The sequence below is a fragment of the Eulemur rufifrons genome, chromosome 9 (assembly GCF_041146395.1).
Source record: "Eulemur rufifrons isolate Redbay chromosome 9, OSU_ERuf_1, whole genome shotgun sequence".
Classification (NCBI taxonomy): domain Eukaryota; kingdom Metazoa; phylum Chordata; class Mammalia; order Primates; family Lemuridae; genus Eulemur; species Eulemur rufifrons.
Window position 1 is genome coordinate 43,975,478 of NC_090991.1, and position 20,393 is coordinate 43,995,870.

At 44.4% G+C, this 20,393-nt stretch overlaps 1 protein-coding gene across 1 annotated transcript; it reads left to right on the plus strand.

Moving 5' to 3' along the window:
• The first annotated feature begins 12,704 nt into the window (after positions 1-12,704).
• Positions 12,705-16,924, plus strand: C9H17orf58 (chromosome 9 C17orf58 homolog). The gene is made up of 4 exons (XM_069481626.1): positions 12,705-12,780; positions 14,851-15,372; positions 15,510-15,701; positions 16,366-16,924. Exons 1-4 carry the CDS (start codon positions 12,705-12,707, stop codon positions 16,554-16,556), a joined length of 981 nt encoding a protein of 326 aa, XP_069337727.1. The 3' UTR covers positions 16,557-16,924.
• Positions 16,925-20,393: the final 3,469 nt, after the last annotated feature.

The following is a 20,393-nucleotide window of genomic DNA, read 5'->3' on the forward strand; positions in this document are numbered from 1 at the left end:
AGCAGGGCAGCCACGATGATGATTCAAATAGGCTCCTGAGTCCTCAAGCGCTGAAAGAAAGCCCCCAGGATTAGGAGCAGAGCGTGAAGGAGCAGGACACTGGCAGAGATCAACCCCTGAGAGGCTTGGAGGCCAGTGAGAAGGGTAAGTGGAGCAGCTGGTTTCTCCTTCCCCCGATCTGTGGCAGTCAGTGGGCTCCGAGCTGCTGGAGAGCTCTTCCACCCTCACAAGCCCCCAAGCTGCTGCCGCCAGTGAACTGGCAGCTTTGTGAGGACAAAGCACCAGACGGCCCGCTCCCATGGGGTCACTTCCCATCACCAAGACCCGAGCCGAGACGGCAGGCGCCGTATTGCTTCTCCACCCACCGTGCACCTTTGTCCTCCCCAGGGGGCCTCAGCCCCTCAGTTTTCATCTTGCTCATTCCCACACAAATATTTCCCAACTCTGGCCCAGACTGCAGGAGCCACAGGGGGCCGGTGGGTTGCAGGGAATCTGCGTGGCCCCGGAGTCTGGACATTCTGGGTGAGCTGCCTTCTGGAGAAGGGCAGGATGACCAGAGAGCTCTAATAGCTTTCTTCCACTCAGACTCTTTTCCTCCCCTTCCCCTGCCCCACCCATGGCTGCTGAGAGATAAGATTGAGCAGGGCTCTCAGGAACTGCTTCTCCTCTCTGTTGGCGCATCCACCACGCTGGGGCCTTCCACAAAGAATGGTGCTCAAACCTTTCTAGACATTTTTTCTCCCCTTCCCCTACTCCACTTGAAGCTGCGGAGAGAGATAATAGAGCCACCACGCTGAGGCTTCCACAGAGAATGGGGCTGAGACCATTCCTCTAGGGGTCCTGCAGTGGATTGAGAGGTGCTGGGTCTGTGAGCTCCCTGCCTGCTGGCCCTCCCTGGTGCCACTTGCCTGGTGACTCCATCAGTGTGGGGCACGCCCTGAGATGGAGCGATATTGAACCTGCTTGGGCACCCTGTGGACAACTCGGGACCAGCGTGCTTCTCCCTGGCATGATCAGGCATTGATCTTTGGAGACCCAGCGACAGGCCCACAGGCCAGATCCCGTTCCCCAAGGTCTCAATTGCATTGCTCAGGGGCAAGGAGGGGAGATTTGTGATTGGGCGAGTCCACTACAGCCCCTCCTTGGTGGCTCTGCCTAGAAGCTAGGAGCAGACCTTGAACCCCTGCTGAAACATATACCTTGCCAGCTTTTATGGAGCCTGAGAGCAAGCTCACCCAACCCAGCCGGCCCAGCCGCACTCCCTCACCTGCCTCTGCCCTGGTAGGGAATAAGGACTCACCCGAAGTTCCAGGGCCCCACCCACCACCTGGGGCAATCAAGTGCTCCTCCAGAGGTACTAAACTGGTCACAGGACCCCAAAACAACATTGCAGCTTGTTTCTTCCGGTGCCACCTACTGACAGGGAGGTAAATTTGCAGGCCCCTTACAGCATTTACTGAGTCTCTGACTCAGTCGTACAGGGTGTGTTGAGTCTCACCCACAAGCACCACGCACTGTCTCAGAGATTAAACTAGATGTGCCATTATCTAATCAAAAGAAACTCCAAAAATAAGAACCAAAAGCTGTTCCAGATGAGAAGGAATCAGCGAAAGATCTCCGGACACATGAAAAATCAGAGTGAAAGGACACCCCCCAAAAAATGGTAACTCTGTACTAATGGAAACCAACCAAAATGAGAATATTGAAATGACTGATAAAGAAATTTTGAATATGGGTTGTAAGAAAGCTCAATGAAATACAAGAGAAAATAGAAACCCAACACAAAGAAACCACAAAAACAACACAGTAAATGAATGAAAACATCACTAAAGACAGCCAACACCATACTGAATGGGGAAAAATTGAGAGCATTCCCACTTAGAACTGGAACCAGACAAGGGTGTCCACTGTCACCACTTCTATTCAACATAGGGCTGGTGGAAGTCAGAGCAATCAGGCACAAGAAAGAAATCAAGGGTATCTAATTGGGAAAGGAAGAGGTTAAACTATCACTCTTTGCTGATGATATGATCTTTTTTTTTTTTTAATTTTTTACTTTTTTAGTAGAGACGGGGTCTCGGTCTTGCTCAGGCTGGTCTCAAACTCTTGAGCTCAAACAATCCACCTGCCTTGGCCTCCCAGGGTGCTAGGATTACAGGCGTGAGCCACCGCACCCGGCCTGATACGATCTCATATCTAGGAAACCCCAAAGATCCTGACAAGGAGACTCCTGGAATTGATAAATAAATTCAGCAAAGTTTTAGGTAACAAAATCAATATACACAAATCAGTAGCATTCTTATACGCCAACAACAGTCAAGTTGAGAATCAAATTAAAGGCTAAATATCTTTCACAATAGCAGCAAAGAAAATAAAATACCTAGGAATATATTTAACCAAGGAAGTGAAAGAATACAGGGAGAACTTTGAAACACTGAGGAAGAAAATTGCAGAGGATGTAAACAAGTGGAAAACTAGATAATGCTCATGGATCGGCAGAATCAACATTGTTAAAATGTCTATACTACCCAAAGTGATTTACAGATTCAATGCAATCTCCATTAAAATACCAACGTCATTTTTTGCAGATCTAGAAAAAATAACTCTATGATTCATATGGAACCAGCGCAATTCCTAATTGCAAAGATGTGGAAACAACCAAAGTGTCTATCAATACGTGAGTGGATTAATAAAACATGGTATATGTATACCATGGAATACTTACTCAGACATAAAAAAATGGTGAATACCTCTTGTATTAACCTAGATGTAACCAGAGACCATTCTTCTAAGTGAAGTATCACAGGGATGGAAAAACATACACCACATATACTCACCATTAAATTGTAACTAATCGAACACCACTTATGTGCACATATGGAAATAAAACTCATTGGAAATCAAGCAGGTGCTGGGGGGAGGAGGGGATGAGTAAATTTACACCTAACAGCTACAGTGCACACTATCTGGGTGATGGGCACACTTATGACTTTGACTCAAACTGTACAAAAGCAATTTATGTAACCAAAACGTTTGTACCCCTGTATACTCTGAAATAAAATTTGGTGAACATTTTAGTCTATTTGCTTTTATTCATAGAGATGGAGTCTCACTATGTTGCCCAGGCTGGTCTTGAACTCCTGGGCTCAAGAAATCCTCCTCCCTCGGCCTCCCGAGTAGCTGGGACTGTAGGAGCATACGGTGCGTACTACCATGACAGGCTGGACCTTTCTTCTGTTGAGTCATAGGATCACAGAGGAATCACCCTCCTACCAATTCTCCCCACAAACGGGAAGAGCTAGTTCCTTAAAAGGAAATGTGAGTCCTTTCAAGAAGGGGCATGAATGCTTGCCATGCTAAACACCAGCACCTTTCCCCTCACAATGTTTGTACGTTTTATTTTTAGTATTCCATGTAACTGCTCTGTCACCACTGTTGATTTTAGGTGATGCAGACTGTGAATCTTTAAAGATTACAAGACTTCCCATTATATTTTGAAATATAAAGTGTGTCCTTCCACATTATTAATAGGTAAGGGCATCAGATTTTGGAATAAAATTAACAGCTTTTAATTTATGGTAGCTGTATCAGATTTATTATATCAAAGCTGAGAAGAAAGATAAAATTACTAATATATATTACATAACATTTTTGAAATTTGTTTTACAATCAACTGAAAAATTTTAAAACGTTCTGCTATGATAGAAGTGACTTGTTGCTTTTATCCTGATAGCTTTGCTTACTTTAGACCAGTGATTCTCAACCAGGCTGATTTTGCTCCCCAGGGAACATTTGGCAATGTCTGGAGACATGTTTAATTGTCTCCAATTGAATTGGGCATCCAGGGGGTAGAGGTCAGGAATGCTACTCAACATCTTACAACACACAGGACAGTCCCCCCCAACAAAAAATCATCCAGCCCAAAATGTCAGCATTGCCAATGTGAAGAAACAGCCTTAGAGGCTTGGCAAACAGGGCCGGTATGACTATGTTATTGATGGACTGCATTATTTTAGGGCCACATCAATTATTCCTATTTTTGTGATTTCTTTGTCCCCATGCAGTCTCAGGGCAAAAAGAGGGAGTAAGTCAAAGGTGCTTCCAAATAGATGTCTGGGGACACTTGGGTGAGTTGGTATGTTACTGCCCTCATTCAGGTCCTTGCTGTGTCTGGGGCCTCTTTCTGGAACCCTAGCATCACTAAGGGACGCAGACTGGCATGTGAGGAGACAAATAATGGCAGAGCCCAAAGATGTTGGAAGATGTTATATTAATAGTACCCAAGCTGGGGTGAGTGTCCCCACCAGCATTGTATGACTATGGATCTGGTTATTTAGAGAAATCCATTTCCCCCACAGGGAAGATATATTATACCTAGAATAAAAGCTAGAATCCTTAGTAAATGGAATAATATGGCAAAATTCAGTTATTTGAAGTTTTTGCATAAAATTCTCCTTTTCACCTTAATTGAGCCAAATAAATTCAGTACCCAGTGTAGGGTCATGATCTATTTTTTTTTTATTTTTAACTTATTTTTTAGAGACAGGGTCTTGCTCTGTCACCCAGGCTGGAGTGCAGTGGCACATTCATAACTCACTGTAACCTTGAATTCCTGGGCTTAAGGGATCCTCCTGCCTCAGCCTCCCAAGTACCTGGGACTACAGGCACACAGCACAACACTGGCTAATTTTTAAATTTTTTGTAGAGTCGGAGTCTCACTATATTGGCTAGGCTGGTCCAGAACTCCTGGCCTCAAGCGATCCTCCTGCCTCAGCCTCCCAAAATACTGGGATTACAGGCAAGAGCCACTGAGCTTGGCTATTTTTAATTAGCCTTGGCTCTTCTACTTTTGAGTTTAAAAAATAATTGTTAGCAATGTGTAGCACACATACAGAAAGTGACCAGTGGCCTGACTTCCAACTGCATAGATGAGTTTCAACTGTTTTTGTACTTGATCACTTTGGAATTTTAATTTTTAAAGGTGTGCATAAATACAAATATTTGTTAGTATTGTATTAGTCCAGATATTCAAAGTTCATTTCAGAATGTCAGAAAATAGATGAGACTTCATAGTCAAATACAATAATATTAATACAATATTTAGAACTGTCATATTTTAAAATTTACCAGGTTCCAGCATTAAAATGTCAGGGAAGATGCCATTTTTTCCCACTCTTCTTGAAAATCCCCCCAAACCAACAAGGGGTATGAGAATGAGAACCACAAACATCACCTTCAGTGAAACTGAGGGATATCAGAAACTCTTCAAATAAAAGGGGAATAGGGGCCACCAAAGCAGTGAACAACCAACAGAGGTAGGGGAGGACTAGGACTCTTGTGGCCGCAGGTCTGAGGAAAAGCCAGCAGAGGGCGCGTCTACCAGGTGAAGGTCGCACCCTGCGAGGCCACCAGTAATCCCTTTTTTGGAGTGACAAGACTGGGGTGTGTGTGCAGAGTCCCATCCTCACAGGGACAGAACCGTGTTCTGGGTCTGGATTTGCCTCCCTTGCCTGCAGGGCTTCTGTTAGCACTGCCATTCCCGGGCTCAGGCAATGCCAGAATGCACGGGTCCGGGAAGCGAGAGGAAAATGCCTCTGCTACATCTGGAAGCCAGGGATTCACTGGGGGCACATCTCAGTACACCCTTGCCCCAAAGACCCGGTTAATGGCAAAGTATAGCAACCCAATAACACCGGGACCACCAAGAACTCAGGTCCCATGGGAATAACGTTTTGGGTGACTCTACCAGGCACAGAACCCTGCTCAGGTGAGGGAAAGGGGAACATGAAGAAGGGGTAGAAGACGGCAAGTATGATTACAGACTTTAGACTTCATCACCTTTAACAGCTATGTTTTATGTTACTTGCCTCTTTTCCTCTTTTTATTCTTTCTACCTTATATAAAGAGCACTGGCAGAAGCTAATGATTTTAGTATTAATTACTAGCGATATAACCTTGGGCAAATTACTCAACCTTTCTGTGCCTCAGTTACTCATCTGTAAAACAGGAATAATAAAAGTACCAAGCTCATATGTTGTAATAAAGATTTAACACTTGGAACAGTACCTGATAAACGTCATCTATTATTATTATTTTTTATTTTATTTTTTTTTTTTTTGAGACAGAGTCTCACTCTGTGGCCCAGGCTAGAGTGCCTTGGTGTCAGCCTAGCTCACAGCAACCTCAAACTCCTGGGTTGAAGCAATCCTTCTGCCTCAGCCTCCCGAGTAGCTGGGACTACAGGCATGTGCCACCATGCCCGGCTAATTTTTTCTATATATATTTTTAGCTGTCCAGATCATTTCTTTCTATTTTTAGTAGAGACGAGTCTCACTCTTGCTCAGGCTGGTCTCGAACTCCTGAGCTCAAACAATCCGCCCACCTCGGCCTCCCAGAGTGCTAGGATTACAGGCGTGAGCCACCGCGCCCGACCTTAAACATTTTTATGTAGAGATGGGATCTTTCTATGTTGCCCAGGCTCCTGGAAATAAATTTACCAAGAAATCTTTATAGCTTAGACAAAGAAAATGATAATACTCTGAAAGAAGGAAAAGAAGACTCAAAGAAATATAGAGATATCCCATTTTCATAGATAAAACAAAAATAGAGGGAAACTGTCAATTCCTTTACAAATTAATGTATACATTTAATGAAGATTCAAAGAATTCCAACAGGATTTTTGAAAATTTAGCAGAATGTTTCTGAAGTTCACTTGGTAAAATAAACATTATAATAGCCAAAGCAATTTTTGGAAAGAAAGCTTTAATACCACAATAATAATTATTGTGTAATTATTTAATACACAATAATATGTGTGGTATTAATAATTTAATACCACAATAATAATAGTGCCCTGATGTGGACACATAGGCATGGAAATAAACAGAGTATCAGAGCAGAGTAGAAAGTCTAGAAATAGACTTAAACTTATTAGAAGTTTAACTGGCTATGTTAAAGGTGTCATCTCCAATTTGGGAAACAATGGATTTATTTACCAATTGGATTAGACAACTTTGTAGTTATTTCAGAAAAAAAATAAGATTTTTACCTCATACTACATACCAAAATAATAAATTCCAGATGGAATCAAGATTTAACCACAAGTGTTATAAAAACATTAGGGAGAGTATATATAAGTTTGGATTGAAGAAAGTCTTTCTCAGGATGACACAAAAGACACAAGGGACATTGTTAAACAAAAGATTGATGCATTTTGCTATCCAAAACTTAAAAGTTCTATGGCCAGAAAATTGCTAAAAGTTTAAAAATTAAACAAAATTCTGAGGAAATATTTGCAACATGGTTTATATAGACAAACCATATAAACAATTAACAAAAGAAGAAATACAAATGGCCAATGAATCTATGAAAAAATGTCATATTTCACCAGCAATTAAAGAAATATGAATTAACACAAAGAGAAACCTATTTTTTTTTTTTTTTAAATAAACCCTTCAGTAGCACTCTGGGAGGCTGGGACCCTGTCTCCACTATAATAAAAATATAAAAAATTAGCTGGATGTGGTGGCACACGCCTGTAGTCCCAGTTACTCAGGAGGCTGAGGCAGGAGGATCCCTTGAGCCTAGGAGTTCAAGCCCAGCCTGGGCAACATAGTGATACTTTATCTCTACAAAAAAAAAAAAAAAAAGAAAAGAAAATAGATTAAAATGTTCACCAAATTATAGTTTATCTAAATGAGAACCTATTATGCAGTGATAAGATTTCATATTTACAAAGAGTGAAGAGTTTGTAATCATATTTTAATAATTATAATGGAAAAAAAGCTGGGTACAACATTGTATACACAAAACACAGGGTAGGGAAATGTTTATGTCATATTGTTCTGGGAAGAACACAGGATCCAAAATAGTGTAGACATCTGATCACATCTGTGTAAAAATGATATCTAAGAAAGAGCCTGGGCCGGGCGCGGTGGCTCACGCCTGTAATCCTAGCACTCTGGGAGGCCAAGGCGGGTGGATCGCTCGAGGTCAGGAGTTCGAGACCAGCCTGAGCAAGAGTGAGACCCCCGTCTCTACTAAAAATAGAAAGAAATTATATGGACAACTAAAATATATATATACAAAAAAAAAATTAGCCGGGCATGGTGGCGCATGTCTGTAGTCCCAGCTACTCGGGAGGCTGAGGCAGTAGGATCGCTTAAGCCCAGGAGTTTGAGGTTGCTGTGAGCTAGACTGACGCCACGGCACTCACTCTAGCCCGGGCAACAAAGTGAGACTCGGTCTCAAAAAAAAAAAAAAAAAAGAAAGAGCCTGCAGGAGATACACTGGAATGTGATTGCTGGGGGCTGGGGGTGGGGTGTTTAGACTAACCATGTCTGTGGGAGAGTCCAGGTCTACAGTGCATTGAGACTCTCCGGTGCCTTCCCTCACTGGGGTGCTTCCCTAGTGTGCCGTGTGCTTCCTTGGCTTGGACAGACACACGCACTCTCATGCCTCCTCTCAGACCTCCACACCTTTGTCGTCTCAGCCTGCTGTGTTCTGACCCTTGGTCTACCTGGTCAACCCCAGTCATTCCTCAAACTGGAGTACAGACAACACTAGAGTACAGTCCCAGCAACTAGTACTTGGCCTCCACCTCCTGTTACCCACTCCTTTCCCTGCAGCAGGTACAACTTACCAATGTTGCACTTAACACAATGTATTGAGTATTAATTCCCATAATAACCTGTGAGCCTCTTGAGGGGAAGATTTATGTCCCAATATCACGGGACCTAGCCCAGTGCTTATGTGAATAAACTTAGGGTATGTTAAAGTCTGACAAATTTGGGGACACTCTGGCCCCCATCAAGATTGTCCTGAAATGAAAGAACCAGAATGGGATCGTAGCTCACCCAATGGAAACCAAAGCAGTTGTACTGTTTTTTTTCCTTCTTTCCTTTTTTGTGTACTTTCTATGTTGTACTCTTTTTGAAGAATAATTATGACTGGTATTTCTAGCTTCTAAAACAGTGCCTGGCACACACTATGTCATTACCGACTGGTATATTGCAGTTCGATTATGGCACCAACCACCCAGAGTTACTGAAGACCCCACCAGTTAAGGGGCACATTCCACAACAAGACTGCCCTCATTTCGGACCAATGGGCTATATATTTGGGGGGTTCTTATAATCCCTCTCAGGTTTGATAATTCTCTAGAATGACTCACAGAACTCAAGATGGCCCTATACTTACAATTACAGTTTTATTATAAAGGTAATAAAATCGACCAGCTGAATGAAGAGACACAAAGGGGGAGGTCTGGTAGGGTTCCTAACGCAGAGCTTCTGTGTCCTCTATCCATGGGTTGGGCCACATCACCCTCCTAGAACATCAACTGTTCACCAACCAGGAAGCTCCACTGAGCTTCAGTGTCCAGAGTTTTTACTGGGGTGATTAATTAAATCACTGCCTATGTGATTGAACTCAGGCTCTGGCTTCCCTCTATTCCCTGGAGGTTGCTGGCTGGCTCAAAGTCCCAACCCTCTGCTCATATGGTTGGTCTTTCTGATGACCAGTCCTCATCCTGAAGCTGTCAAAGTGTCCTCCAAGATTCACTTCATTAGCATAAACTCAAATGTGATCCATGAAGCTCATGAATAATAAAGAGAATTATATCACTTGGGGAATTCCAAGGGTTTTAGAAGCTCTATGCCAGGAACCCAGCACAAATTCTTAATTATACAACACATTGCCGATGCTCAATAAATATTTGCTAAGCAGAAAGATACACTCAAAATACCAGAAATTGTCAGGGGAGAGAATGCCAGTTGGATTTTTCCACCTGACAGGTATGCACACCTATTGTGGACACAGACACATTAGGCTATAAGAAACCAATACTGTTAAACATTCCAATCATATGACAAACTCTCCATGCTCTGGTTTGTATTACCAAGCACCCTGCTGATAATTTGGCTTCTCATATGGCTTGTTTATAGAAAAAGAATGCTAGCCAGGCTGACATGAGCATGCACGTCTGCCTGAGTCAATTTCTCATTGTAAATTAACAAACTGGCATTCTGGCTACAGAGATCCGTCTTCTTGAACTCTTTGTACCTTCCACCATCAGTGTGGTTTCTAAGCCTACAAGCCAGAGACTCAGCCCAGTACTCTGGCAAGTTCTTCCAAATGGTGCCACCCTGGGCACCTCTAAGAGCCCCTGGGAGCCATCCAGCCTGCTCTTGCCTCTACATTTCAGGGTGTGGGTTTCAGGGCATTCACAACATTCCTGCAACAGAAGAGTTTCGGGAACACCCCAAATTGGATCTGGGTGACCTGAATGTAATCTTAAGAAGGTATGTCTGAGATGTGGTTGTAACTGAGAAAGCTTAAGTCTAATTACTTTTATTCCACTTGACTTAAAGAAAGCACGTGAAAGAAGGGGATCTGAGGACATCTGTCATATAAACAAGGACATGAATTTAACAGTGTCTATCTGGTCCTGTCCAGAGTCTGGAGTCTGGTGCACAAAAGCCCTGCAGTGACTGGAGAGGTTTACTCTTTTGGAGGAAATAGAGAATTTGCTCCTCTAATACCCGAATGAGAGATTAGCCCACTCTTTCAGCTGCAATTTGATGTACAGACAACCTCCTAATTCATAATTAGTCCTCTGAATCACCTTTACTGTATCTTTCTCCTTGCAGATTCAGAAATGATATTCTGGGTCAGGCTCAGTGGCTCATTCCTGTAATCCTAGCACCTTGGGAGGCCAAGGAGGGAGGACTGCCTGAGCTTAGGAGTTCGAGATCAGCCTGAGCAAGAGCGAGACTCCATCGCTACAAAAAATAGAAAAATTAGCTGGGGTTGGTGGCACGTGCCTGTAGTCCCAGCTACTTGGGAGGCTGAGGCAGGAAGATGGCTTAAGTTCAGGAGTTTGAGGTTGCAGTGAGCTACGATCTATGAATACGCCACTACACTCTACCCAGGGCAACAGAGTGAGACTCTGTTTCAAAAAAAAAAAAAAAAGATATTCTGGTTTCTGCAGCTGTTTGTTTGTTTGTTTGTTTGTTTTTCCCCAAATGAGTTTGGTCCCATGAGTCTGATTCATCGACAAAATTGAGTTTTGGGCTACGGAAAGTTGAGGACCAGACTACAGAACAAGGTGTCACCCTCCAACATATTGCCAGAGTCAGCAGCCTCTGTATAGGTGAACATATTTACCTCACTGTATCCCTCAATCCACAACACACTCAATGTAGGAACCTGCTCTACAGTGTCACTAATGTTCTCCTCTTTGGATGTCCCCAGTGGGCGTCATTGCCACAATCCCTCAAAGTCATCTGCTTTCTTGGAGATCTTGTTCATAAGAATATTCTTTCTTAAGTTCAAATTAAACTGCTCACTTCACAGCTCCTACCTACAGGTACTTTCACAATATATAAGAAATGTTTTTGTGTGCTTAGGCTACCCATCCTCATTTCCCCCAGAAGAACGTGACCATGGTGGAGTCCAGCCTTCCTCCCACCCTACTGTTCTCCTCCTAGCTGTCCAGTGCCTTCTGTGAGAACACGAGCACCCCGCCCCCCAACCTGGTCATTCCACTAACACTATTATTTTTGAGACGTAAGTTATTAGTGCAGCAAAAGTTTCTTTCTTTTAGCAGCTGCATCAGTCTGTTGGCTGGTATGCTGCAGATAAAACTCCTTCATTGCAATCCATTTCCCCTTCCTCTTGGGTTTGAGGCTGTTGAAACGAGATATACCTCATTAAGGCTGTGGGTTTATTCTGGTAAACTTATTTCCCCCTTTGGTGAATGCTGTTTCTGTTCAATCCTAGGGAGAAGGATCCTCAGCTCAGGACTGATATACGGTGCTGTCCCAAGGACTCAGACCTAAGCAGTGAATGAGTTTTTTTTTTTTTTTTCTTAGAAAGATCTACCTTTCTCGAAGAGATGAGCCATCACTAGAGAGGTGGGACGGTGTTTTACTCAGCTCTGTCCCCTGGCACCTAGCAGGTAAAAGGTACTCAGTAAGGACTTGATGAATCTGGTCAACTGAATGCCAGTTCCAATTAAGAGACAGACAAAAAAGAGTGGGGGAGGGAGAGAGAGAATGAGAGAGAAAGGAAGGAGAAGAAAAACTATTTTGTGGAAGACTTTTTCCCCTTCCGGTTCTGGAATACAAATGTGGTATATATAGCGAAACACATTTACCAAACCTAGGAGGTAGTGACTCGGTTTCTCTAGGAATTGCCTGACACATTCTGGGACGCATTTTCTGTCATCTGGAATCTCCTCCCTTCCACAAGCTCAAGCTGTCTTGAGCACTAATTTTCCTATTTGCTGTTGACTTGATCTCGAAAAAAGTTCCCATTCCTCGTTCACCCCACCCTGTCCCTCAGCCCCTCAACACCCTTATTCCCTCCACTTGTCACCCCGCCCTCTGCTCCCCCCGCCCCAGCCTGCCAAGGCACACAGGTTTAAAGTTTAGGTTGTGATGTTATCCTTGCCCGCAGCTCACAGGACAGGCATTCCCGGGGACAACTTGGAGAGGCCATGTGCTCGTGCCTCTTAGGAAGAGGGAGAAATCCCTGCAGCTCGGTTTTGTCCCAATGGTCTGTTCAGTGAGTGATTCCCGTTTCCCCAAAGGCTGCCCCTCATTAGCATGAACGGGGGTGGGGGTGTGGAGAAGGGGTGGGGGGAGAGAAAGCGAGCAAAAGCCCAGGCTCAGTTTTAGAGCCTGGGAACCCTGTCTACAAAAATGACAGCTAGAGCTTTCTGGCTTCTCTGTTTGATCGTGGGCTCGTCCCCCGAAGCCCCAGTGGCGGAGAGAAAAGGTAAGATCGATGAAATGCAGAGCCCTGGAAGAGGAGCTGGGATCTGGGAGGGGGGGTGGGGGGGGACCTGGGGAGAGGGCGCGATGAAGGGCGGGACGAGGAAGGGGTCAGAGCTTGCACGAGAGGACACTCCGGGTCTGTGTTCGTGTTAGAAAGGAGCAAACCGTGTCCCCAAGATTTTGCGTCTCTTGGCAGCTTTTTCGGGAAGACGCCAGTTCAGCTACTGAAATGATCCCGAGCGAGCCGGGCAGGCTGGAGAAAACTTTGCATGTTAAGTAGTTGCTCCATCACAGAGGAGGGAAAGTGTCAAAAGGGGTCGTGGCGCGCCTTTCGGGAGCCATGCCCGGGGCCGGGTTCGCGGGACGCGGCGAGGTCCGCCCCGCTCGGGGGCTGCGCGGGGGCGCCTGGCAGGGCTGGGGGCGGACAGCCCAGGTCGGCAGCTCTAGCGACCGGCCTGGGGACACCTGAGCCGGGGTCTGTCTTTAACACACACGCGTGCGCGCACACACACACACACACACACACACTCCTCATGCATGGAATGAAATGAGGTTATGGAGGCAATGGAGAAATAAGGGGTCCTCTGGGGGATGGTGTTTTTGTTTTGCTTTTATGCGGCTGTTCTGTTCGCTTCACTATCTCTGGGAAAAATAGCTTCCGCACCTCACAGGGCAATTTACTTTGGGTTATTTTTCCACATGGAAATTGAATGACTTCAGTGGCATTTAACCCAAATATCAGACAATCTTTCCCATGACAACAGATGGTGATATCAATGGGGAAGCAGTTGTGAGGTCAACAGTTGACAGCCAGGAATTGGATGTCCACCAGAACTTTATTCAGCTGTGTATAGCACAACCGCTTAGCATAATGAGTCAGAATCAACCTCTTTGCAAAAACATGAACTCTAACCAGCTATTATTGCTGGGGGAAAGCTGATTTTAAAGGAGATTATCGATTTGGCAAGATAAGTCACTTTAAATGAAGTGTTGCCAGAGCTGCAAATGGGCAGACCGAGTTCCTCAATGCAAAAGGAGAGAGGGAAAAATAAAGACAAGTTTTTGAGCTCTTGCGCCTGTTTGGAGGGCACTGGGACCCAGGCAGGCCGGGAGGTGATATTGTGTAACTGGGCATGGAAAGTTGCCCAGCTTCCAAGCTGGCTGAAGTTAGCTCACCAACCTGTCTGCAGAGCTGGGGAAAAATCATTAATAATTTCAAAATTTGTTTTCATGCCATGCCACTTCGGAGTTTTTTTTTCCTCTCCACCATCTAGTGGGGGAAAAAAATGTAAGCGATGTGTGCTTTTATAGTTAACCAGAGGCCTGTGCCTCCCAGCCAAGCTTTAAAAACCTTTCTGTGATTTACCAGTAAGTGGTGTCCAAGAAGCCAGATAAAAAATCCACTCACAAATACTAGGTTCTGCAGAGATCACGATGACAGTGTAAACACGGATGGGAAAACCAAATAGTTCTGTTGTCAGGGGCGCTTAAACAATTAGGAGAACCTGTAATATGAGACCTTTCCCCCTGGGGTTTGCTCTTGGTACTATCTCAACAAACTGTAACTAGCAAAAAGGCGGATGTTTATACATACATATATATATATGTGTGTGTTAAAGGAAGGACAAAAAGTTTGTTATTTAACCAATGTCAGAAATGTTTAGTCTTAGAATAAACTGGGGGTTGTCATTTTAAAAGCTATAGATTTGAAAAGATTCCTGAACAAAATAAAATGTTGTCATCAGGCCTCTGATTCCACATGAGGGGTGCAAAATATTCTCGGTTGGCCCCATTCTTCCTTTGGGGCCTCGGGCGCGAGGCTGAGGGAGGCTGCCCCCTCTTTCCCTCCCGTCCAGGTCTCCTGGCCGTCCCATCGCGCCCCTTGCAGGTGCTTGCCAAGTCTCCCTTGTCCCCTCTCTCCTCCCAGGCCCTTTCTTCTTCCTCGCCTCCCCCTCCACGACCTCCCCAGCCTCCTCCCCTCCTGGCCTCCCTTCCGTCCCTGCCTCGCCAGCCTCCCGTCACGGCTTCTCCTCCCCTGAGGGCCTCCCCGCTCTCCCCTTCTCTCCCGCAGCCTCGCCGCCGCACAACAGAAAGCCCGACCCCGGCAGCGGCCCGGGCGCGGAGGAGACACCGGGCCCCCGGGCGCAGACGGTCCCCGAAGCCGCCCCCGCCACCCGCGCCTGGCCAGACCCGCGCCGCCGGAAGCCCGCGCCGCCCGCCGAGAACCGCGCCGGCTTCCGGGAGGCCGCGCGCGCGCCCGCCGGGCCGCCAGGCCCGCGTCTCGCGCAGGCCGAGAACCGCGCGTCGCCGCGCCGCGTGCCCGCACCAGAGGACGCCCCGCGGCGCGCGCGCTCCCGGGCCCTGCGCTTCCCCGCCGCCCGGCCGCCCGCGCGCGCCGCCGAGGCCCCCGCCGGCCCCGCCCACCCCAACCGGCCGCGCGCCGCCGCACCGCCCCCGGGCCCCGCGCCCGCGCCCGCGCCGCCGCCGCGCCTCAGCTCGCCGCAGAGGGACGCGGAGGCCGACGCCGAGTCCTGCGCGCGCGCCTGCAGGGCCGACCTGGACGAGCGCGAGTCGTACTGCGCCAGCGAGTTCGGTGAGCCCGCCCGCCGCTCCGCCCCGCGCGCTCCGAGCCGCCCAGCCCTTTCGCGGTTCGCCAAAAACAAACGCACCGGGGAGTGACGGAGGAAGGCCGTGTAATGCTTGTCTCCAAATTCTGTTTTTTGAAAGCAGCAGTGAACGGAATCGTGCACGACGTGGATGTGCTCGGCGCGGGGATCCGGCTGGTGACGCTGCTGGTGGACCGCGACGGGCTGTACAAGATGAGCCGTCTATACATCACTCCGGACGGGTTTTTCTTCCGAGTCCACTTACTAGCCCTGGACTCCTCCAGTTGCCACAAGCCATGCCCAGAATTTAAACCTGGTATTGAAACCGACCTAAACGACCGCCTCCTGTGTGCTTCATACCACCATTTTGTAACGCGGCTGCCACAGCCCGCTCTCGTTGGTCACCCCAGCCTCCCTTTTTTTTGGCGAGGTGGGGGGAGAGGTGGTATTAAAACATGAATAAAATTTAGACGACAGGTAATATTTCGGTCACCCTGGATTTAAGCCCCATTAGTCCTTCTCCCCCCAAAGGTGGGAACAACACTGATCGGCGCAAAGCAGACCCTCAATAAATGTATGTTGACACACGGAGTGAAAGACGGAACAACGTTGCCAGAGGGAAGAATAAGGGACTCCGCACAGAACCGAGTTTAGAAAGGCTTCTTTGGGGAGGGAGGGGGCAGGGAGTGGGGAGGGAGTAACATCTTTCTAGACTGCTCTGGAAAATCCTGCTGATACCTTGTGATTAGGACATTTGTTCCGTAATGTTGGCCGTCTGCAGGTTGATTATGTATGTGATTACCTTCTAAAGGGCACTACACTGTTTCCACCTGTTGCCTGTAGTTTCAATGTCTGAGTTTCAACACGTGCAGCAAGATAATAGATTTGAGCTTGGGCACTTCTTAAAGGCCTTACCTGTCTTCTTGTTTCATGGCATATAAAAGGCACTATTAATACTATGTTTTCGTTATTTTGTTCAGGCAGCAGGTATATTGTGATGGGCCACATCTACCATAAGAGACGGCAGCTCCCTGCAGCTCTGCTCCAGGTCCTGAGAGGGCGCCTCCGTCCAGGGGATGGACTGCTCAGGAGCAGCAGCAGCTACGTGAAAAGGTTTAACCGAAAAAGGGAAGGGCAAGTTCAAGCTGTGATTCACACTCAGTGCACTTGAAGCATACCACCTGGCATTTCTGGATCGCAGGAGACTTGGAATTCAGCAACGGGACCTGAAAGGCCTATCTTCACGTATCAGGGTCTTCCTTTAGAAGACGGCCCATAGCTACTTTATGAATGACTTGCATAGTTCCAACTCTAATCTTGGAGGTGTCACTTTCTTATTACAAAATGCTTCTTAACGGTATGCTGAGCTCAGTGGCAAAGTTATGCAACTGCAGTGCGGGACAGTGGTTGACACAACTCAGACAATGGACCTGTCCAGTTAACAGATTGTTGCTCCATGTTGTTTTTAAATTATTTTAATTTAATACATTCTGTAGTAGAAATAGTTCACAAAAAAACATTTTCTTGAATTTAAATATACAACTTTGGATAGCTTATATCATGTTATCAAAGCAAATTTTATACTCAAACCGTCACATTTTCTGTGCAGAACAGTAAGTGTGCTAGTCAAAAGACATTTACATATGAAATGTCATTTAGATCAAACACTAGGGTCAGAGCCCAGGACAAGTATTAAAATTTTACATTTAAAGAGTACTAAAGGGCTTAATTCAAGCAAAAGTGTTCCTGATGTACCAGAATGTATGATATAGTTTATTTTCATGCTTTCCTGCTCCTAATAACTTATGTTTTGTGCCGACTGGCACCAATCCCAGTGCTAAACGTATTCTGGGTGTATCTGATGTCATTTTTCTATTAAGACCAAGTATCATGTTTGTGTTTGTAAAGCAGTAAATCTTGCCTTGAAATCAGATCTTGGATGCACCTGTTTTGTTTTTGTTTTTATAGGTTCACCAAGCCCCAAAAGTTTGAGAAAAAGCCTTTCTCAAACTTACTCCAAAGACCCTGGAACCAATATTCGTCAATGACAGCTCACAAGCAAGTGATTTTTAAACATTTTCCAGTTTGTTAGCAAAAGGTTTAATCACTAGCTAAATTTAATATTGATTTTATACTTGAGTCCACAAAGATATTGCAGTGTTTTTTCCCCCCAGAAGATCAGGCTGTACCTCAGTTAATTTGAGGCATGGTGAATAGAGACCAATACTGCATGGTTGAAGATGACTGCCTCAAGGAAGACAGAAAGGAACTGCACTCAGCAGAGTAGAACAGCCTATTTGGTCTCCAGGTGATGCATCCAGGTAGCGCACAATGTGTCTTTACTCTGTAAGGACACACGGTAGCACCAAACACCTAAGGACGTCAGGATGGGACACTAGGGAATTCATGGAAAACAAGTAGCAATAGCATAAGACATTATAATGTCTGATACTGTTATATTATTTGTTCCAAACATGGGAAACAGAAGTAAAATAAAGTTGAGAGGTTCTGACTATTCTGTGGTAAAGTATTACTAAGGAATTGTTAGGGAACTTTCCAAAAATGAGTCTTGTCCAAACTTATTAAAAACTTTACTAGAATTGCTTTTTGGGAGTCAACTGCATTACTACATGAATTATTGGCAATAGAGTATGCAGCTAATGAAGAGCTTTTGAGTTAGTTTTGAGATAATTATCTCTGGCAAAAAAAAAAAATTAGGCAAAAAATAGTGCCAGTCACAAAAACCAAAGTCAAATTTTTAAATGTCAAAAAGCTAAGTGTCGATCTTGAGTAGCATGATGGGGAAAATTACAAAATGGCCAAATAGATAAACTATTGTTTGGATGGTCAGATATGCAAGCATAAGGAGAGGAGACATAAATAGCTATGGTTTAAGAGAAAAGGAAATGACGTTTACGTAAACCCAAGTGTTAGGGTTTGACTTTGATTGATTGATAATACTGAGTTTCTGGGATGTTCTGGAAACACACAAAGTGCCAGAACCCTGTGATGTGTGTGATACTTCGGAGGTCACATGGTTAGTATGTCCACCCTGGCAAACACATGCAAGCCAGTTTCTTAGAAAATTCCTGGATAAAAATTAAAGCTTTCAAGTCCATTTCTGTAAGGAAAGCCTAGTGAGGCTCAAAGGAGCTCGAACAGCTGTGGGTGTGGGGATGTGCGCAGGAAGCAGGCAGAAAGGAAGACAGGTAATGCCGGGTTAGGCGAACAAGGTCAAGGACAATCACCTTTTCAATATCCAGTCAGTACCTTGGCTACAGTCTTTAATTTTTACAGAAAATTTTAACCAGCAAATTCACTGAGGTTTCTAATACCTTTGTCCTATTGATACATTTTTCTTAGCAAATGGGTTTGTGCTCCAAAGCCTAAAGGGAGCACAAGTGTGTATGTGTGCACATAATAGTCCCTCATCAATAAAATACTCAGTTGCCTTCAAGAGTAATTCAACAGCATCCCTCCTTCAAATCAAGAATAAGAATTTTAAATTAAGCTGTTACTTTAGAATTCAAGGGGGAAAAAGTATTTATTTTTCTTTTGCTAGTGAAAGGTCTATAAAACTTACTTTTTTTTTTTGGTACTAGCTTTTTACAACTGCCTTTTAAAGATATCATTTGGCAGTCTTTATGTTTCTCTTGAAATCATTTTTAAGGTTGACCAAATACATGTATATGCAAACATTTACAAACTGACCTGCTGCCTACAATGCATAACCTGAGTATCAGGACATATGAGCAAGCAACAAATAAAGCAAGACTTTATCATTTTTAAAATATAGCTTATTTCTTTAGTTGACTTTGGTCCAAATTGAATCAAGTGGTGTGATCCTCCAAAAAAAGTCTTTTTCAGTATCTATCTTCTTCTAAGTATCTAGATGTAGCTCAGACTGTTTCAGAATTATTAAAACTAGTTTTCAGCTGCCCCCCACCCCCAGCCCCAGTACTTACAAGCCATTGCTCTGTCCATGAGTTAACACTATTTAAGGACAAGAAATCTGAGACTTATGGTAATAGCCTCAATCATGAAAAGAGTGAATGCTGTAATAACCATGTAGCTCTGTAACTGTGCAAGGATGTGAAAGGCCACCAAAAACAAAGAAACAGGGAGTTTGCCTAATAGAAATGAACAGAAATTGGAAAAGAACTTTTATTTGCAGATTCTAAGAAGGTAGATTACAAACAACAGCAAATCTCAGTGTCTCTAAATAACACTCCAGGCCACTTGAAATATAAAAAGGTAATTAAGTGTTTTACTTTAGAAAATATCTCTGAAAGTTCACAATTTTTAAAAACCTACTGCAGGATATGAACTACAGTACAAATCCTGCAGAATTTGGATAGGAGAAAAAAACCTTAATGATATTATGAAAATACTTTTTCTGAAATGGTCTAAAGGATTGTAAACTTGGCAGATGAAGCATAACAAGCATTGAAAATACTTTTAGCCAAGGAAATCTGATGCAAGTTAAATATATTTACAGGTCCAAAGACTGGGGTAGAAACATCCTAACAGAATCACAAATGTGCATTATACTCCTTGGATTACTGAAAGCAAAACAGCTGTAATATGTATATCTCACTGAATAGCAGAAGCTTGTCAAAGCATACTCATAGAAAAGCAGCTTTTGGAATTCATTATGTTTTATAAGAATGTATGTTTTTCAAAAATTACTTTTGAAAGACTAAAGCTCTATAGTTGATAAAACTATAAATGTCTTTATGTATTTATATGGTGATAGAAATTGTAAAATACTTTATACCATTAAATACACGTATGAAATTAACATCTTTCTGGTCTCAGGATATCCATAAAATTTACCTTTTTTGTACAATTTGGCAATGCCAACAGCTACAGAAAATATATCAACCAACAAACCATTGTTTCATTAGAAACTGCACCAAATCCAATGTCAAAAACATTACTTTATTTTTCTAGGATGAAATGTCCTATTACGTACAAAAGAATTGCTGTTTAGAATTTGCCACAATTT